The following is a 17,403-nucleotide window of genomic DNA, read 5'->3' on the forward strand; positions in this document are numbered from 1 at the left end:
CTCCGTAAGGTCCAGTTTCTATGATCCTCATCCATTTCACTATCACCTTTATTATAATATTGATTATGACTCTAATTAATATGAATCTAATGTTATTTATATGTTGTTTGATCTACATAAAAGGGTTATTATGCTAAGGCTGTGGCTCATACGGCACATGTCACTTTATGCACATGCACTTTGTTTATTTATTTGTAACAGATGTATCTAATTTAACTTTGATTGTAACCATACCGTGATTGGTCGGTCACTTATGATATGCCTTTATATGCATTCACTTTCCACTGTCTCTATGCTTGAGGAAGGCTCTTGTGAGCCGAAACGTCGCAAGTTTGCCATATTATGGGTGATTAAAATCTTTTATTTCACTATTACTCCGGAGTGCAGTCCTACATTTTTCGTCTTTTATATATATATATATATATATATATATATAAATAATTTTTAAATAAATCACAGTGGGTTAAAAAGAAAAAAAAGAAATCTCAAACACTCTGTTGGTGCTGTATTACACTGTGTTTTTTCCAAATAAGAAAAACCATGTGCAATCCGTAATGTGTGCATGTACCCTAAGAGGCAGATCTTACATCTCTTTTTTTGTGACTCAACACCTGGTTTTAGCTTCCAATCTGCATCAGAAAAACTGACCAAAGCCTGAGAGCATTTTGGATACGGCAAAAAAAATAAAAATGGACTGTTTTTTCAACAACATTAATGCTGCATTTCTTTCCAGCTGGGGAAAACACACAGCAAACTTGAATTATAGTAGTGTAACTTTGCTGGTGATGATGTGTGAGTCTCACTGCAACCCCATTGATTTCTATGCTAGCACCGCTACATTGCATTCCTTAGGTGCAACAGCTGTCGCGTGACCAAGATGGCTGTATGGCCGAACACTTAGGCCAAGTACACATATATGTATCAGTTGTGCCCGGTCAGTCATTTTATGCTGGAACCTGGACATAACAGATATATGTAATACACTTTATTGAAAAACAATTGTTAAACAAACCACCAAAAATTATTACTCACTGTATCCAGCTTGAAATCAGAGAAACTCCAACAACCAAGAGATCGAGAATGTTAAAATAGTTTCTACAGAATGAACCTTTATGCAGGAAAGCCCCATATACAGTCATCTATAATATGGAAGAAAAAAATATGATTAAAGTATAATGTTCAAAACACGAAATTAGGGGTAAAAACATTTTAAAAAATGAACATAAATTGTAGTGGGATCCATTTTGTCTTATGCTTACCTTAAGGACAATTTCAGTTGTAAAAATGGCAGTAAAGACAGCATCAAAATAAGAGAGAATCTGAAATTGATATAAAGTTAATGAAAATTAGATCACTATATTAGGGGAAACGTGTGTCCATCTTTCATGTATAGTTGGTATAGTACCACTTTAATGCAGAATAATCCCTAATCCCTGGTTCTATTGTTTGCATGTGTAATGGTGTGCTGCCATACGTTTTTTTGTTTGCTGTCTGCATGCTAGCTTTATGGATGTGTACCTGTAATTTTGGATGTGCTAGTCTAAACTTTCTTGTAGTATATTAGGGGAAATTTATCAAAACTGGTGTAAAGGAAAACTGGTTTAGTTGCCCATAGCAATCAGATTCCACCTTTTATTTTTCAATCAGATTCCACCTTTTATGTATGTGTATAGTAGGAAGATTAATGAGTTATAGCATTTGTGGTTTCATAGATCTTATAGAAAAAATATTGAAATACATTTAATAGATGTTGCAGTACAGTCTGTTATTTAGAAAAAAAGTGCGATTTTTACCTCATGTTTTGCTCATAAGGGTGCCAACACATGATGCAGTCATGATGCAGTTAGGGAATAAATGTGGCAGACAATCGTCGGGAAGGAAGCGTACCCTCCTGGCAATTGCCTAATCGCTAGCAGAGGAGACCACTACTATTGGGGAGGAGCGATCACTATGATATCGCTCGTCCCTATGCCTAAAAAAAATATTTTTTGTCAAAAGTGTAATACTGTCACCGATTGCCCTATGAACAAGCAAAACGATTAATCTCTCGATCATCGGGCAATCGGCGGCAGTATTACACTGCAAGATGATCGCTAACAAGCATTCATACGAACGCTTGTTAGCGATTATCTGACAAAAAATCATCAGGTTAATACAGGCTTTAGTAACTAGTGTGAAAACTGCAGGATTTTATGTTTTTTTTTTTTATTATAGAGATTGACATAGAAAATTAAAAATAACATATGTTAAATATGTAATGCAACAAACTCCAGCGTAAATTGTAATTAGATGATTATTTTATTGTATTCCGGTTACTGTGGCTATGCTGTGTAATGTTTCGGCCCACTGGCCTTCTTCAGACTAATGCCGCTAGTGGAGAGAAGGGTAAGATTAAGCGCGATATAATATGCGGGTATACCGCTGTGGTGATGATCAGCGCTCATCACAACAGCGGTATACCCGCATATTATATCGCACTTTATCTTACCCTTCTCTCCACTAGTGGCATTAGTCTGAAGAAGGCCAGTGGGCCAAAACGTTACACAGCATAGCCTCAGTAACCGGAAAACAATAAAATAATCATCTAATTACAATTTACGCTGGAGTTTGATGCATTACTTACAATTGGGGTGGGAATCCTACTCCAAGCGAGAACCACAGGGTGCGACAAGGTTCAAATTGGATATGTTAAATATGTTAAATATAAAAAATGTTAAACATAAAAACGACATTTAAACAAAAGGCAATATTCTGGTGAACCATTTCCATTAAGCAAATTAAAATTAGCACCATTCGACAAATGTATTCTTTTTTTTATTATATAGTTAATACAGTTTTATTACCACATTACGGAAAGAGTCTGTTCTAATAGGATCTTCAGCTGCCAAAGAAATACTGCTTAGTAAAATGAAGAGCAGGATGAAATTGGTGAACGTTGTAGCGTTGATTATACGATGACACAGAACTCGGATTCTGTTAATAACATGAAAAAAAAAAAGAAAAATAGCAGATTGCCAGAAAACATTTTGAAAGCAAAAGCTAAAAACAAGAAATTTACAACTGAAGAAATAAAGCTCAATATGATGAAAAAATAAACACAATTCAGGCAAGATATTTGATTCTTAAATCATACATTTTTCATTACCAAACCAAATAGTTAATTTACAAGTAAATGACATACTTGTTTGTTGGACTAAAAATAAAGAATGAGCTGGCTTCTGGCATAGGCACAGCTTTCTCTTTTAACTGTAGTTCAGCCAAAGGGCGAGGACGAGGACTCAGGGGAATATCAGGCTCTTCTTCTTCATCATCACCTAAAACACAAGCAATCATGTATGTGAATTAGGGCTCATGCATAGAACTGTTTTTGTCCGCATCCGATCTGCATTTTTTGCGGGTTGGATGTGGATCCATTCACTTCAATGGGGCTGCAAAAGATAAGGACAGCACTCCGCGTGCTGTCCACATCCGTATGTCTGTTCTGCGGCGCCATTAAAAAAATAGAACATGTCCTATTCTTGTCCATATTACGGAATTCACATGGCCACTATCCATCTTTTGCAGATGTGCAATTTAACAAAAGAATGGAATAGGAAAATGAGGAGAAAAGGCATAAAATGGTCAGAAATACAACAAAACTTGGGTGAAGATGTCCTTGGTTGAGTAATAGGTATGGTGTGGTTTAGTCAATAACATTAAAGCAGATATATAAGCTTCATATACTTCCCCATGTAAAGGCAGTTATATTAAAGCTACAGGTCTGTATTCCTATCAGCCAAAATAGCACAAAAAACTATTGTACCATTTGGCTACTAAGAGAAGGGCAGTATTTACAGTTTATGCTGCCCTAGGCACCAAGCCTGAATATGCCCCATTTAAAGGACCATTTATGCTCAACAACCATTACCATGTTCATACCTGAGCAATCACAATGTCAATTGATCAGTGTTAGCAAGGGATTATGTCACTATGGTGCACACACAAAACAGGACAGGTCTATTGATATATACAGCAGCATTGGGTGGCCTGAAGACCTACCGTCTGCAGCATGTATAATTCCATCAGCATCTCTAAGCTACATGGAAAAGCAGTACAATTTGGCCTTTTTTTTTTTATTCCATTAGCACCTCTGTGAAACTGGCAAGCAGTACAGTTGGCCTTTTATCTGCAGGCAATTTTATTTGCCCACTCCCCAAATCTACAACATCCTGTGTTTAATAAATGTGTTTCATTATTGACAGCGCAGTCCAGTGTACATCTTGTCTAATGTATGCAGTCCTGGAACAGCCGTTTGAGGGTACATATCTTTGTTCAAAATGTGAGCAAATTGGTGAGCATGTGTGCGGGCGTACGCAGGTGACGCACGCTCCTCCCTCCGGGCGCCGAACTCCCGGCCCGTTGTGAGATTTTACCCGAGTGAAGCTGCTCTGGCCGCTGCTATACCCTCCCCCCTCTCGCCCACCGCCTAGACACGCTACACTGCTGCTACGGCTCGGGCGTTCTCATCGAGCAGACATGTGCCCCGCTTCTTTGAGGACACAGAAGGATACAACAAGTGGAGACGATTGCAGGGGTGAGAAGCGATGGGAGAGGCGAGCTGATTCGGCGGTGTGGGGAAGCTTTTACCCCCCTCTCCCCTGCTGCGAGGATGAGGTGAGATGTATCGTGCCCTTTTCTTTTCCTCTGGAAACCTGTGTGTAACAAGCTCAGATATTGGTGGTGAAAGGGTGCAGGCTGAGGGGTGTTGGACTGGGGGCCATGAGAACTGGTCGTATAAACATATATGTTTGAACCGGGTGGAGCCCCCCCCATGGAAGCCTGCGCAAAACTCTTAGGTGGATAGAGAAGGAATAAGGCTACTAGCCCTGGAAGAGGACAACGCAATGGTCTAAGTTGGAGGGCTATATCAGCTTGATCCACTTACAGTTCATGAATCTAGGGGTTGGGGGAGGAGAGCAAAATTGGCTCACTTTGAAAAGGGGCTGGCGGCATGTGGCCTATTGTATTATTTAATACCAATGAGCAAGAAGGCTGGTATCGGAAAACTGAAGGTGGACTGGCTACTTTAAAGGAAGATCCGCTATCCCTTCAACAACTGCATAAAAAGCACCGCATTTTGGCTTTATATATCCCTAAACGGGAAAAATTGAGTTTATGAATTAACTTTACTAACTTTACTAACCCAACCAACCAACTAAGGGACTGTTGCTAACTTTAAGCCATTAACTGTACCTGAATTAGCATTAACCACGCAGCTCTTTAACCAACTAACTGACTATAACACACTAAGGCAGAGATGGGCGCTTAGTGGATATATGGACGCAGGAAATAATGGAACCAGCTGACTATTGACTATTTATATGAATGCGGACTAATGAATTGTTGTTTTGTATTTATAGGCAGATTTTCCTCTTTTGATGGTTTATTTTGATAGAATATAGCATAGGCGGTTAAGGTGAGGTAGGCGGAGAATAGGGGAAAAGGGGGTCGGAAGAAAGTGGGAGAAGTCTAAAGATGGCTAGGCAGGGGGCGGGCAAAAAGGCTAAGGGCCAAGTGGAGTTAAATACTTTAATTTCCACTATGATAAAAAAAAAACTGAAAAAACCAAGCAATTACTTTTAACTAACATGCGTGCACAAAGCAGCCTCTCCAAAAAAAAAAAAAAAGAGGAGGAGGGAGCTTCTTTGTCAAGAGGGTGAATCCATCTTAGAGGAAAATTCCGGCTTCAGGGTGTCCGAGGTGAGCTTACAGTCTGGGGAAGGGGGAGGGAAACAGTTAAAGGTGTTGGAGGGAAAAGACGAGCAGGTTCCTAGCTTGCAGGATATATTCCAAGAAATAAAAAAATCTAGCTTGGCAATACAGGACCTCTCTCTCCAGACTGGAAATATTAGGGAGTCGATGGGACGCCTCAGAGCGGACGTTCAAAAGTATAAAGAAAGGCTGATAGAAATAGAGAAAAGAACGTCTGACTATGAGGACCTCCTGCAGACAATTACTGAAGAAAAGGATTCCTTGAAGGAAGAAAACAGGGAATTGAAAAATAGAATACCGGACTTAGAAAATAGGTCCAGGAGGTTTAATCTGAGATGCCTGGGAATCCCAGAGGGCATGGAGGGGCAAGACCCCTCCGCTTTTATACAAACTTGGTTGTTGGAACAGCTGGGCCAGGACATCTCGGATTATAAAAACTTTGTGGAACGAGCCTATACACTCACCTAAAGAATTATTAGGAACACTTGTTCTATTTCTCATGAATGCAATTATCTAGTCAACCAATCACATGGCAGTTGCTTCAATGCATTTAGGGGTGTGGTCCTGGTCAAGACAATCTCCTGAACTCCAAACTGAATGTCAGAATGGGAAAGAAAGGTGATTTAAGCAATTTTGAGCGTGGCATGGTTGTTGGTGCCAGACGGGCCGGTCTGAGTATTTCACAATCTGCTCAGTTACTGGGTTTTTCACGCACAACCATTTCTAGGGTTTACAAAGAATGGTGTGAAAAGGGAAAAACATCCAGTATGCGGCAGTCCTGTGGGCGAAAATGCCTTGTTGATGCTAGAGGTCAGATGAGAATGGGCCGACTGATTCAAGCTGATAGAAGAGCAACGTTGACTGAAATAACCACTCGTTACAACCGAGGTATGCAGCAAAGCATTTGTGAAGCCACAACACGCACAACCTTGAGGCGGATGGGCTACAACAGCAGAAGACCCCACCGGGTACCACTCATCTCAACTACAAATAGGAAAAAGAGACTACAATTTGCACGAGCTCACCAAAATTGGACTGTTAAAGACTGGAAAAATGTTGCCTGGTCTGATGAGTCTCGATTTCTGTTGAGACATTCAAATGGTACAGTCCGAATTTGGCGTAAACAGAATGAGAACATGTATCCATCATGCCTTGTTACCACTGTGCAGGCTGGTGGTGGTGGTGTAATGGTGTGGGGGATGTTTTCTGGGCACACTTTAGGCCCCTTAGTGCCAATTGGGCATCGTTTAAATGCCACGGGCTACCTGAGCATTGTTTCTGACCATGTCCATCCCTTCATGACCACCATGTACCCATCCTCTGATGGCTACTTCCAGCAGGATAATGCACCATGTCACAAAGCTCGAATCATTTCAAATTGGTTTCTTGAACATGACAATGAGTTCACTGTACTAAAATGGCCCCCACAGTCACCAGATCTCAACCTAATAGAGCATCTTTGGGATGTGGTGTAATGGGAGCTTCGTGCCCTGGATGTGCATCCCTCAAATCTCCATCAACTGCAAGATGCTATCCTATCAATATGGGCCAACATTTCTAAAGAATGGTATCAGCACCTTGTTGAATCAATGCCACGTAGAATTAAGGAAATTCTGAAGGCAAAAGGGGGTCCAACACCGTATTAGTATGGTGTTCCTAATAATTCTTTAGGTGAGTGTAGACTCCCGTCAAAAAAACCTCTACCCGGAACGAGACCAAGACCTATAATCCTTAATCTGTTATCGGTTAGGGATAAGGATGAGATAATGCGTAGGTCAAGGAGGAGAGGGAAACTGGAATATTTAGGCGCAACTGTAATGTTATGTCCTGATTATGCAAAAGAAACGGTAAAGGAAAGCCGGTTTATAGATGTGAAAAAAAACTTACGTTTAAATAATGTCAAATATTCATTGATGTTTCCAGCTAAATTGAGGGTTGAATGGGAAAATAAAAATTGGTTCTTTGATACAGCGGAAGTGGCCGGAGCATGGGCTAGAGAAATGATAAGGAGTTGAGGTGTACTGGGCTGGGGGTCGGCTGGGAGGGGGAAATGCTAAGATAGAGAACAAGGATTGGTTATATAGTAGACATATAGTTTTTGAAGGGCAGATTTCACTGGGATAATTTTAAGTTGCCATGTCACATTTGAAGACTCCCTGATGCACCCCTAGAGTAGAAACTCCCAAAAAATACCCCATTTTGAAAACTACGGGATAAGGTGGCAGTTTTTTGGGTACTATTTTAGGTTACATATGATTTTTGCTTTCTTCATATTACACTTTTGTTGAGGCAAGGTATTTTTGAAAAAAATAAATTTACGGTGTTCATTTGAGGGGTTAGTTCATGTGATATTTTTATACAGCAGGTTCTTGCGGACATGGCAATACCTAATATATGTATACTTTTTTGTTATTTTACACAATAACAGCATTTTTTTTAAAATCATGTTTTAGTGTCTCAATAGTATTTTTTTTATTTTTTGTCTTATGTAAGGGCTAATTTTTTTCGGTATCAGATGATGGTTTGATTGGTACTATATTAGGGTGCATATGACTTTTTGATCGCTTAGTATTACACTTTTTGTGATTTAAGGTGACACAAAATGGCTTTTTTTACACCGTTTTTATTTTATTTTGTTACGGTGTTCACCTGAGGGGTTAGGTCATGTGATATTTTTATACAGCAGGTTCTTACGGACACGGCAATACCTAATATGTAAAGCTATAGTGTACAAATTAGCGGCTCACCTGAGAAACTCTTATGGACTAGGTGCACTCTGGGATCACCCAACTCCAAAAAATTTAATAAATCTAGTAAAGGAGGGGCACTCAAATATCTGAGAGCTCAGGACAACAGTATATCATGAATATTTATTTATTAAACACTAATAAAAATGCCTAAAACACATAAAATAATGGTGTAAAATCAAAATGGATATTGGCGTATCAAGCACTTGGTGGGGAATAGCTGACAAGTAGAGTTGAGTGGACACCTGGATGTTCGGGTTTGGCAGGTTCGGCTGAACTTGAAAAAAAAGTTCGGATTCAGGACCCGAACTTGACCCCGAACCCCATTGAAGTCAATAGGGACTCGAACTTTTGGCCACTAAAATGGCTCTAAAATAGCCCTGGAAACAGCTAGAGGGCTGCAAAATGCAGCAAAATGTGCTTAAGAGCATGGCAAATGCTCTGCAAACAAATGTGGATAGGGAAATGAATTTAAAAAAACATAAAAGACCTTAAAAAAATAAAAATTAGGAATGATGTAGGAGGAATAGCTTGAGGAGGCGGTGAATGGGTGGATGTGGCCGTGTAGGCTCACTTGGCGGTCTAGGTGGAAGCTGCGGCGAAGGAGGAATAGGTAGCCAACACAGATGTGTGTTATTTTGCATTTTTACATAAGGGTATCCCCCAAAATATTGGGACATATAAAAAAAAAAAAGGAATAAGTGCACTTGAGTACAAGGATGGATGGTTGAGGCTGTTAGAACTGTCTATTCTGCACAAGGTACAGACAAGTCTTGTGGGATCCAGGCCTGGTTCATTTTAATGAACGTGAGCTTGTCCACGTTGGCTGTTGGGGACGGTTGTTGCGGCGAGGTGACAAAGCTTTTCCACATGTCTGCCATGCTAACCCTGCCTTCTGAGGTGCTGGCGCTGACACAGCTGCGTTGGCGACCTCTTCCTCCTCCCCTGCCTTCGCCTTGTGCTTCAACTTGTCCCCCGGCATCAGTCGGGAATGCTCTCAGGAGCGCGTCTACCAGCATGCGCCTGTAGTCGTGCATCTTCCGATCACGCATCATTGTTTTTGTAATGGGGATCCAACAGGGTGGCCACCCAGAAGTCAGCACACGTTAAAATGTGGGCAACTCTGCTGTCGTTGCGCAGGCACTGCAGCATGTAGTCACTCATGTGTGCCAGGCTGCCCAGAGGTAAGGACAAGCTGTCCTCTGTGGGAAGCATATCGTCTGCGTCCTCCGTATCCCCCCAGCCACGCACCAGTTATGGGCCCGAGCTGCGTTGGATGCCACCCCACTGTGAACATGCTTCATCCTCCTCCTCATCCTCTTCGTCCTCCAGTAGTGGGCCCTGGCTGGCCAAATTTGTGCCTGGCCTCTGCTGTTGCAAAAATCCTCTTTCTGAGCCACTTCTAAAAGACTGGCCTGAAAGTGTTAGAGATGACCCCTCTTCCTCCTCCTAGTCCTGGGCCACATCCTCTTCCATCATCGCCCTAAGTGTTTTCTCAAGGAGACATAGAAGTGGTATTGTAACCCTGATAACAACGTCATCGCCACTGGCCATGTTGGTGGAGAACTCGAAACAGGGCACACAGGTCTCGCATGGAGGCCCAGTCATTGGTGGTGAAGTGTTGCTGTTCCGCAGTGCGACTCACCCGTGCGTGTTGCAGCTGAAACTCCACTATGGCCTGCTGCTTTTTGATTTTATCCGATATTTGTGCAGGGAGGGCATGGCTCTCCTGGAGAAGTAGTGGCGGCTGGGAACGATGTACTGTGGGACAGCAAGCGATATGAGCTGTTTGAAGCTGTCCGTTTCCACCAGTCTGAATGACAGCATTTCAAAGACCAGTAGTTTAGAAATGCTGGCATTCACGGCCAGGGATCGAGGGTGGCTAGGTGGCAATTTACGCTTTCTCTCAAAGGTTTGTGAGATGGAGAGCTGAACACTTCCGTGTGACATGGTGGAGATGCTTGGTGACGGAGGTGGTGTTGTTGGTGGCACATCCTCTGTTTGCTGGGAGGCAGGTGCCAACATTCCTCCAGAGGCCGAGGAAGAGGCCGAGGTAGCAGCAGCAGAAGAGGGAGCAGGAGGGGCCTGAGCCCTTTCTTGGTTTTGAAGGTGCTTACTCCACTGCAGCCCGTGTCTCGCATGTAGATGCCTGGTCATGCAGGTTGTGCTAAGATTCAGAACGTTAATGTCTCGCTTCAGGCTCTGATGGCACAGCGTGCAAACCACTTGGGTCTTGTCGTCAGCACATTGTGTGAAGAAGTGCCATGCCAGGGAATTTCTTGAAGCTGCCTTTGGTGTGCTCGGTCCCTGGTGACGGTGGCCAGTAGCAGGCAAACTGCTTTGGTGACGGCTGCTCTGCTTTTGCACCCTGCTCCCTCTTTTGCTACGCTGTTGGCTCGGTCTCACCACTGCCTCTTCCTCCGAACTTTGAAAGTCAGTGGCACGACCTTCATTCCATGTGGGGTCTAGGACCTCAGCGTCCGCTTTATCGTCTTCCACCCAGTCTTCCTCCCTGACCTCCTTTTCGGTCTACACACTGCAGAAAGACGCAGCAGTTGGCACCTGTGTTTTGTCATCATCAGAGACGTGCTGAGGTGGTATTCCCATGTCCTCATCAGGAAACATAAGTGGTTGTGCGTTAGTGCATTCTATGTCTTCCACCCCTGGGGAAGGGCTAGGTGGATGCCCTTGGGAAACCCTGCCAGCAGAATCTTCAAACAGCATAAGAGACTGCTGCATGACTTGAGGCTCAGACAGGTTCCCCGATATGCACGGGGGTGATGTGACAGACTGATGGGCATGGGTTTCAGGCGCCACCTGTGCGCTTTCTGCAGAAGACTGGGTGGGAGATAATGTGAACGTGCTGGATCCACTGTCGGCCACCCAATTGACTAGCACCTGTACTTGCTAAGGCCTTACCATCATTAGAACGGCATTAGACCCGACCAAATATCGCTGCAGATTCTGGCGGCTACTGGGACCTGAGGTAGTAGGTTCAGTAGGACGTGTAGCTGTGGCAGAACGTCCACGTCCTCTCCCTGCACCAGAGGCTCCACTAACACCACCACCACGACCTTATTAGATGTTTGCCTCATAGTTAGCGTTCACCAAGCAAAGTAAAAAGTGGTTAAGTCTGTTAAAAATAATTAACCACCAATTAAAACCCTAATATAGGGTACTGCACTCAATATTTTTTTTTTAACTCTATATGACAGCGGTATTTGTGGCCTAAATTTCACAGCAACTTATGCACGTCTAATCCCAGATTTGTAGTATATCAAAGGGTTTTTTCACCCCAGTAAGCAAAAAGCCGTATTTCTGGAATAAATGTGACACTCACTTACGCACGTCTAATCCCAGATGCGCAGTATATCAGAGGGTTTTTTCACCCCAGTAAGCAAAAAGCCGTATTTCTGGCCTAAATGTGACACTCACTTATGCACGTCTAATCCCAGATGTGCAGTTTATCAGAGGGTTTTTTCCACCCCAGTAAGCAAAAAGCTGTATTTCTGGCCTAAATGTGACACTCACTTATGCATGTCTAATCCTAGATGTGCACTTTATGAAAAAAAGGGTTTTTTTAACCCCAGTGTCTCAAAGCAGTATTTCTGGACTTGCAGTCATGCAGATATCCTGTGCTAGTGCACTATTGTTGAATAAAATGGCTGCCGATTATGTATTGATATTGACTAACTGAAGGAAAAAAAGTTCGTTTTCAGTAGTAGTTGGCTCAGGGCAGGCTTAAAACAATTGTGCACTGCACTCACAAAACACATTTGCTGTAGATCGCTGAGTAAAGAAGAAGTTCTTCTTCATAAGATTTCTCCCTGATTTCTCCCTCACAGCAGCTGCAGCCTATCCCTACACTAATCTGAGCAGAGTGACGGGCGGCGCTACGTGACTCCAGCTTAAATAGAGGCTGGGTCACATGCTGCAGTTGGCCAATCACAGCCATGCCAATAGTAGGCATTGTGTGTGCACTCTAGGCTTCCAATAAACAGATGCACCGGATATGCTGCTGTGACTTTTGCTATTTATTATTGCTAAGAGAATATGCCCATCTCCTAATTATCCAGTACGCTCATATCACCAATCAAACAATATTAAGAATGGTACTGTAGTGAATGCGTTACATTACCACCAAACTTGTGGATGCCAGATGTCTTCTTTCCCCGCCGCCCCGGAACTACTACAGCATCCCATGTGGTCTTGCGGTCGTTGCGCGGCGTCCCACGTGACCTGGCGGCATCTCACGTGACTTAGTTGTATCCACGTGACCACCGCCGAGGGGAAGTGAGTATTCGGCTATGCGTTCCACTTGCAATTTGCAGACCGGACCTCTACGGACGTCTGGATTCAGATGGAGATCTATAGTTTTGCTTGCATATATAGCAGCATATAGTGTCCATAATATTCAAATGCTTGCTGAGCCACTCCAACCATACGCATTTCGGGGTAACTCCCCTTCCTCAGTGGTAGTGTCGGCAAGAAAAAAGTTTGGCGTATTTATACCCCATTCTGGATTGAAAAGGATGATGGGATGAAAGTAAATCGTGAGCTCTGGCATGGAATAGTTGCGGCCAAATAGAAAATGCTATTGCGTTTTTTGATGCGTTTTTCAGAAAAACACTTAAAGGGGTTGTCCGAGTTATGAAAAAAAGAATATAGCACTGAAAATCTGATATATAACTGAGCTAAGCAAACAGTGGGCCCCTGCAAAAGGGTGGCGGGAGTATAATTATTTAAAATATAACGTTTAATAAGGTCTAGAATATTCAGACGTATTCCAGACCACACTTCACATTCCACATTTCATTAACTGCAAATCTAGAGGTGGGATATATATCGTATCCTCTATGAGTGTGGTCTGGAATACGTCGGCAAGACCATACGGGAATTTCGGAGGAGGATTGGTGAGCACATGGGGGATGTCAAACACAAGAGAGACACCCCGGTGTCCAAACATGTGCACATCGATCACAACGGTAAAGCCTGGCTAAAGTTCATGGGCATTGACCTCGTGAAACCCCCAATAAGAGGGGGGGACTGGGACAGGAACCTCCTCCAACGTGAAGAACGCTAGATCTTTGATCTGAAAACAGCAGCGCCAGGCGGCATGAACGAAAGATTAAACTATACTTGTTTTCTCTGAAAAAATTACGTCCATGCCAACTGCAATGCCTCGTCTATTTACTAAATATTGTTGTTTTGTGTGTGGGGGGGGGGGGGTTGTACGCATATATGCGCTAATTGTTCCATCGGCCAAACTACGTCCTTTTGTACACATCCCTTTCCCCAAATCGGCGCATGCGTTCTCCCGTGCGCAAATTATCTGCGCATTAATAACCCTATTGTGCACCCATTGATGGCACAACATGCTGTGGCTGCGCCTCTATTGCGCATCCACAGGCAACCATATCATCCAAAGTGCGCTCTAGCTGACCACATGCTGTACTCTGATTGCACGGCAATTATATCACGTATGCACATCATTGCCCGCGGATAACTTTACTTCTTGTCACTCAGTCAGTAAAATTCTAACACTGTCTGCATCTTATTTCACCTGTTAACCTTCTTTCCTGCGCTAAATGCCATTAGCCAACTCAAGGCCTTATTATTCTCATCGTTACCACGGAGATGCATACACTGTGCATCCCACGTGATCACCGGACCATCACCATTGGCTGTGTGATCCTTAGTTCCGCCCATCCCCTGTCGCTAGTTCCGCCTATGCCACGTGGTGCCGCCGGCGTGTGACGTCACTGGTTGCATCCGGGTCTTGCCTTGTGTGCACTGCCTCGGCTCAGGTTTCCCTGATGTCTGGGTCACGTGACCGGGTAAGCCGAGGTGCAACGGAGACGGAGCGTGAATATTTAAAGCCCACTACCTAGGTATACTACTGCGGCTAGTTTATTTAGTTGTTTCCCCCAACCAGAAGGGTCTCACTTGATAGTGGATCATTGTATCCCCCGGACCGTCCAGCACAGGACTACTCCTCCTGTGCAAGACTGCATCCCACCACCCTGGGATAGCAGATTACAAGCCTTTGCTGCTTGTTCTTTTCCCAATGCTTACTTAGCCTCAGGTCAGATACCTCTGGCTACCTATCTGTCATCTTCCTGTATTCGCTCCCCTGAAGAGTCACGGACAGAAAGGTGCCACGTCGGGAGATGGGAGACCATTGGAAGCAATCTCATTATTTTTTGCACTGGCAAATTGTTTGTAGTTTCAGGGTTCAGGTCCAAAATAGGGACAGGCTACCGGACGGGGTCGCCCTTTCCAGGGCGAGTGCTCCGTGTAGATAGGTAGAAGCATAATAGCCCCCTCCACCTTGGTAGGGCTACATAGGACCAGTCCTATTGCTCCGTCTACACGGCTACACGGCAGATGCACAAGCTCCCGCAAGGTATACATCCAGCATCTCCTGGCTCCTGCCATCCAGGACCTATCCCATTATCTACAAGGGGTCTGGTAAGACTGTTCACGTCCTTCATGGACAGAGCAGATTTTTTTTGTCTATACCAGCCACAAGGTACCATTAAGTTGACCTTCTTTTTGTATGTATGTCTATATTGTGTAGTGAGTCTTATTATTCTGCATATTCTAGACCTTATTAAAAGTTATATTTTAAATAATTATACCCCCCCCTCCCCTTTTGCAGGGGCCCACTGTTTGCTTTTTACTTTGGAGTGTCTACATAGCCTGAATAGATTCAGAGCTCTGATAAATTTTTGCTATAACCGAGCTAAGCAAGTTTTATGCAAAAAAAAAAAATATATATATTTCCTCATTTCCCTGGTTCTTTTCTGGCCCTTTGTTTACATGCAATAAAAACAATCTCTGCCCCTCCCCCTGCTCTGCTAAGGGAGTGAATACAAGTCCTGCCCTGAGTGACATGTCTGCCTGCTGGGAGACTCTGCAGCATGTTGTAAGTGTAGGACTACAAGTCCCAGCTGTATAATGACACTGCTAAGGAAGTAGATACAAGAGCTGCCCTGAGTGCTGGGAGAAAACAGCAACTTGTAAGTGTAGAACTACATGTCCTATCTGTATAATGACACTGCTAATACACACAGGATCTTCCCCCTACCTTCTTGTGCAATGCTCTCTCTAGTAGGTCAACTCCAGTGCCCAGCATTGTCTCCTCACTGCCTGCAGAGCTGTGCAGCTGAAGGGGTTAAGAATCCTAGCAGAGAGTGACGGCAGTGAAGAGGGGGGGCGTGGCCAGCACAGTGACGTCTCGTTTACAGGCTTGCAAACGACCTTTATCAGAGCAGGGAGAGAAGCTGACATCACAGGTCATGTGACCCTCAGTGAAATCTGAGAAACCAGCCACTGGAGATAAAGTGAGTGAATTGGAAAGCTGTTACATTTGCTTAGTTAGGAACATAGAAAGAACAAAAAAATAACTCGGACAACCCCTTTAAGTCTGTCCAGTTTATTGACAAGCTTAATAAACAATGATATGCAGGTATTTGATAAAAAATAAATGTATTTGCATATTGTTTGATTGGAGATATGAGCGTACTGGATAATTAGAAGATGGACATATTCTCTTAGCAAGTGATTCAATCCAATACGGGACAATCCCAGGCAGCCCCTTTTTTTTTTTTAACAGGTGGCACGACTTACGGTCTTATTCATTGTATAAGTCTGTTCTATTGGGACATTTACAGCAACACTGCTACTGAATATAATAACGAGGTTTGCTATATGCTTGACACTGCCCGTCCATCAGAGCATTTTTTTGCGGTCCTCATATTAAGTCTTGAGTTATTGTCTTAACAGCTAATCACCACCAAGTGCTTGATACGCCAATATACAGTTTGATTTTACACCATTATTTTATGTGTTTTACGCTTTTTTTTCAGTGTTTAATAAATATACATTCATACATTATATTGTTGTCCTGAGCTCTCAGATATTTGAGTGCCCCTCCTTTACTAGATTTATTTCATTTTTTGGAGTTGGGTGATCCCAGAGGAGTGCAGCTAGTACATAGGAGTTTCTCAGGTGAGCCGCTTTATTTGTATAGCTTTACAAATACCTTCACCATTATAGCTGTGCTCCCTGAGATTGCACTATGGATATTTGGGAACATATGGACAACAAATTAAAGAAAATACAATCCTTCACATTCGATATGAGAGATGATAGTTTTAAACAACTAGAGAATCTATTACAGAGACAACTGCGTAATAAGTGGGAAATTATGGCCCTCACCCAGTATTTACAAAAAGGATTCATCCCTAAAGGTCTGATGCTTAATAAAATTCCGGCAACGGACCTAATAGATGAAAACTTTCAGAAACAATGGGATCTGTTTCTGAAAGTTCAATCGGAAAGTTTAATACAGATGATTATTGATAAGCAATTTCAGATCCTGGATCAACTGACTGAACAGATAGCCAACATTAAATTAGAAATAGAACAATTTCCTGATACTGAGGAAACACAGAAGTGGCAACATCTAATATGTAATATGGATATAAGAGAAAAACAAAGGCATACAGTAGAAGAGACAGAGAGGAATTACAATTCAAACAAAAGACATAACAAAAGTGAAACCACTAAGGAACAATCAAATATTTTAACATCAAACAGATATGAGGCCTTATCTTCACCTTTTTTTTTTTGATTCCACCCCCCCACCACAAAGTAAGAATGAGAAGATCACTAACCCCGACCCCTACATCAAGATATACGAGGAACCAATCACAGAGAAACCAAACTCAACAGCACGATTACAACCTAAGACAACATCATACGGATCACGAGAGCAAATACACGAAATATGCTACGAGCAGATACCATCCCAATCAGATAGATCAGAGCAATCACTTCAACGGAACACCATACACCAAAACACAATCACGACAAAAAAGATACGAAGAGGAAGACATTC

General features: G+C 42.9%; 1 protein-coding gene across 1 annotated transcript in view; it reads right to left on the reverse strand.

Annotated features, from left to right (window-relative positions):
• CACNA1S (calcium voltage-gated channel subunit alpha1 S) overlaps positions 1–17,403 on the reverse strand; it is a 1,092,054-nt gene that overhangs the window by 573,476 nt on the left and 501,175 nt on the right. The window contains 4 exon segments of the mRNA XM_040424151.1: positions 1,033–1,139; positions 1,260–1,319; positions 2,844–2,973; positions 3,182–3,314. Of these exon segments, the coding sequence (XP_040280085.1) occupies positions 1,033–1,139; positions 1,260–1,319; positions 2,844–2,973; positions 3,182–3,314 (430 nt within the window).

This window comes from Bufo bufo, chromosome 3, assembly GCF_905171765.1.
Source record: "Bufo bufo chromosome 3, aBufBuf1.1, whole genome shotgun sequence".
Classification (NCBI taxonomy): Eukaryota; Metazoa; Chordata; class Amphibia; order Anura; family Bufonidae; genus Bufo; species Bufo bufo.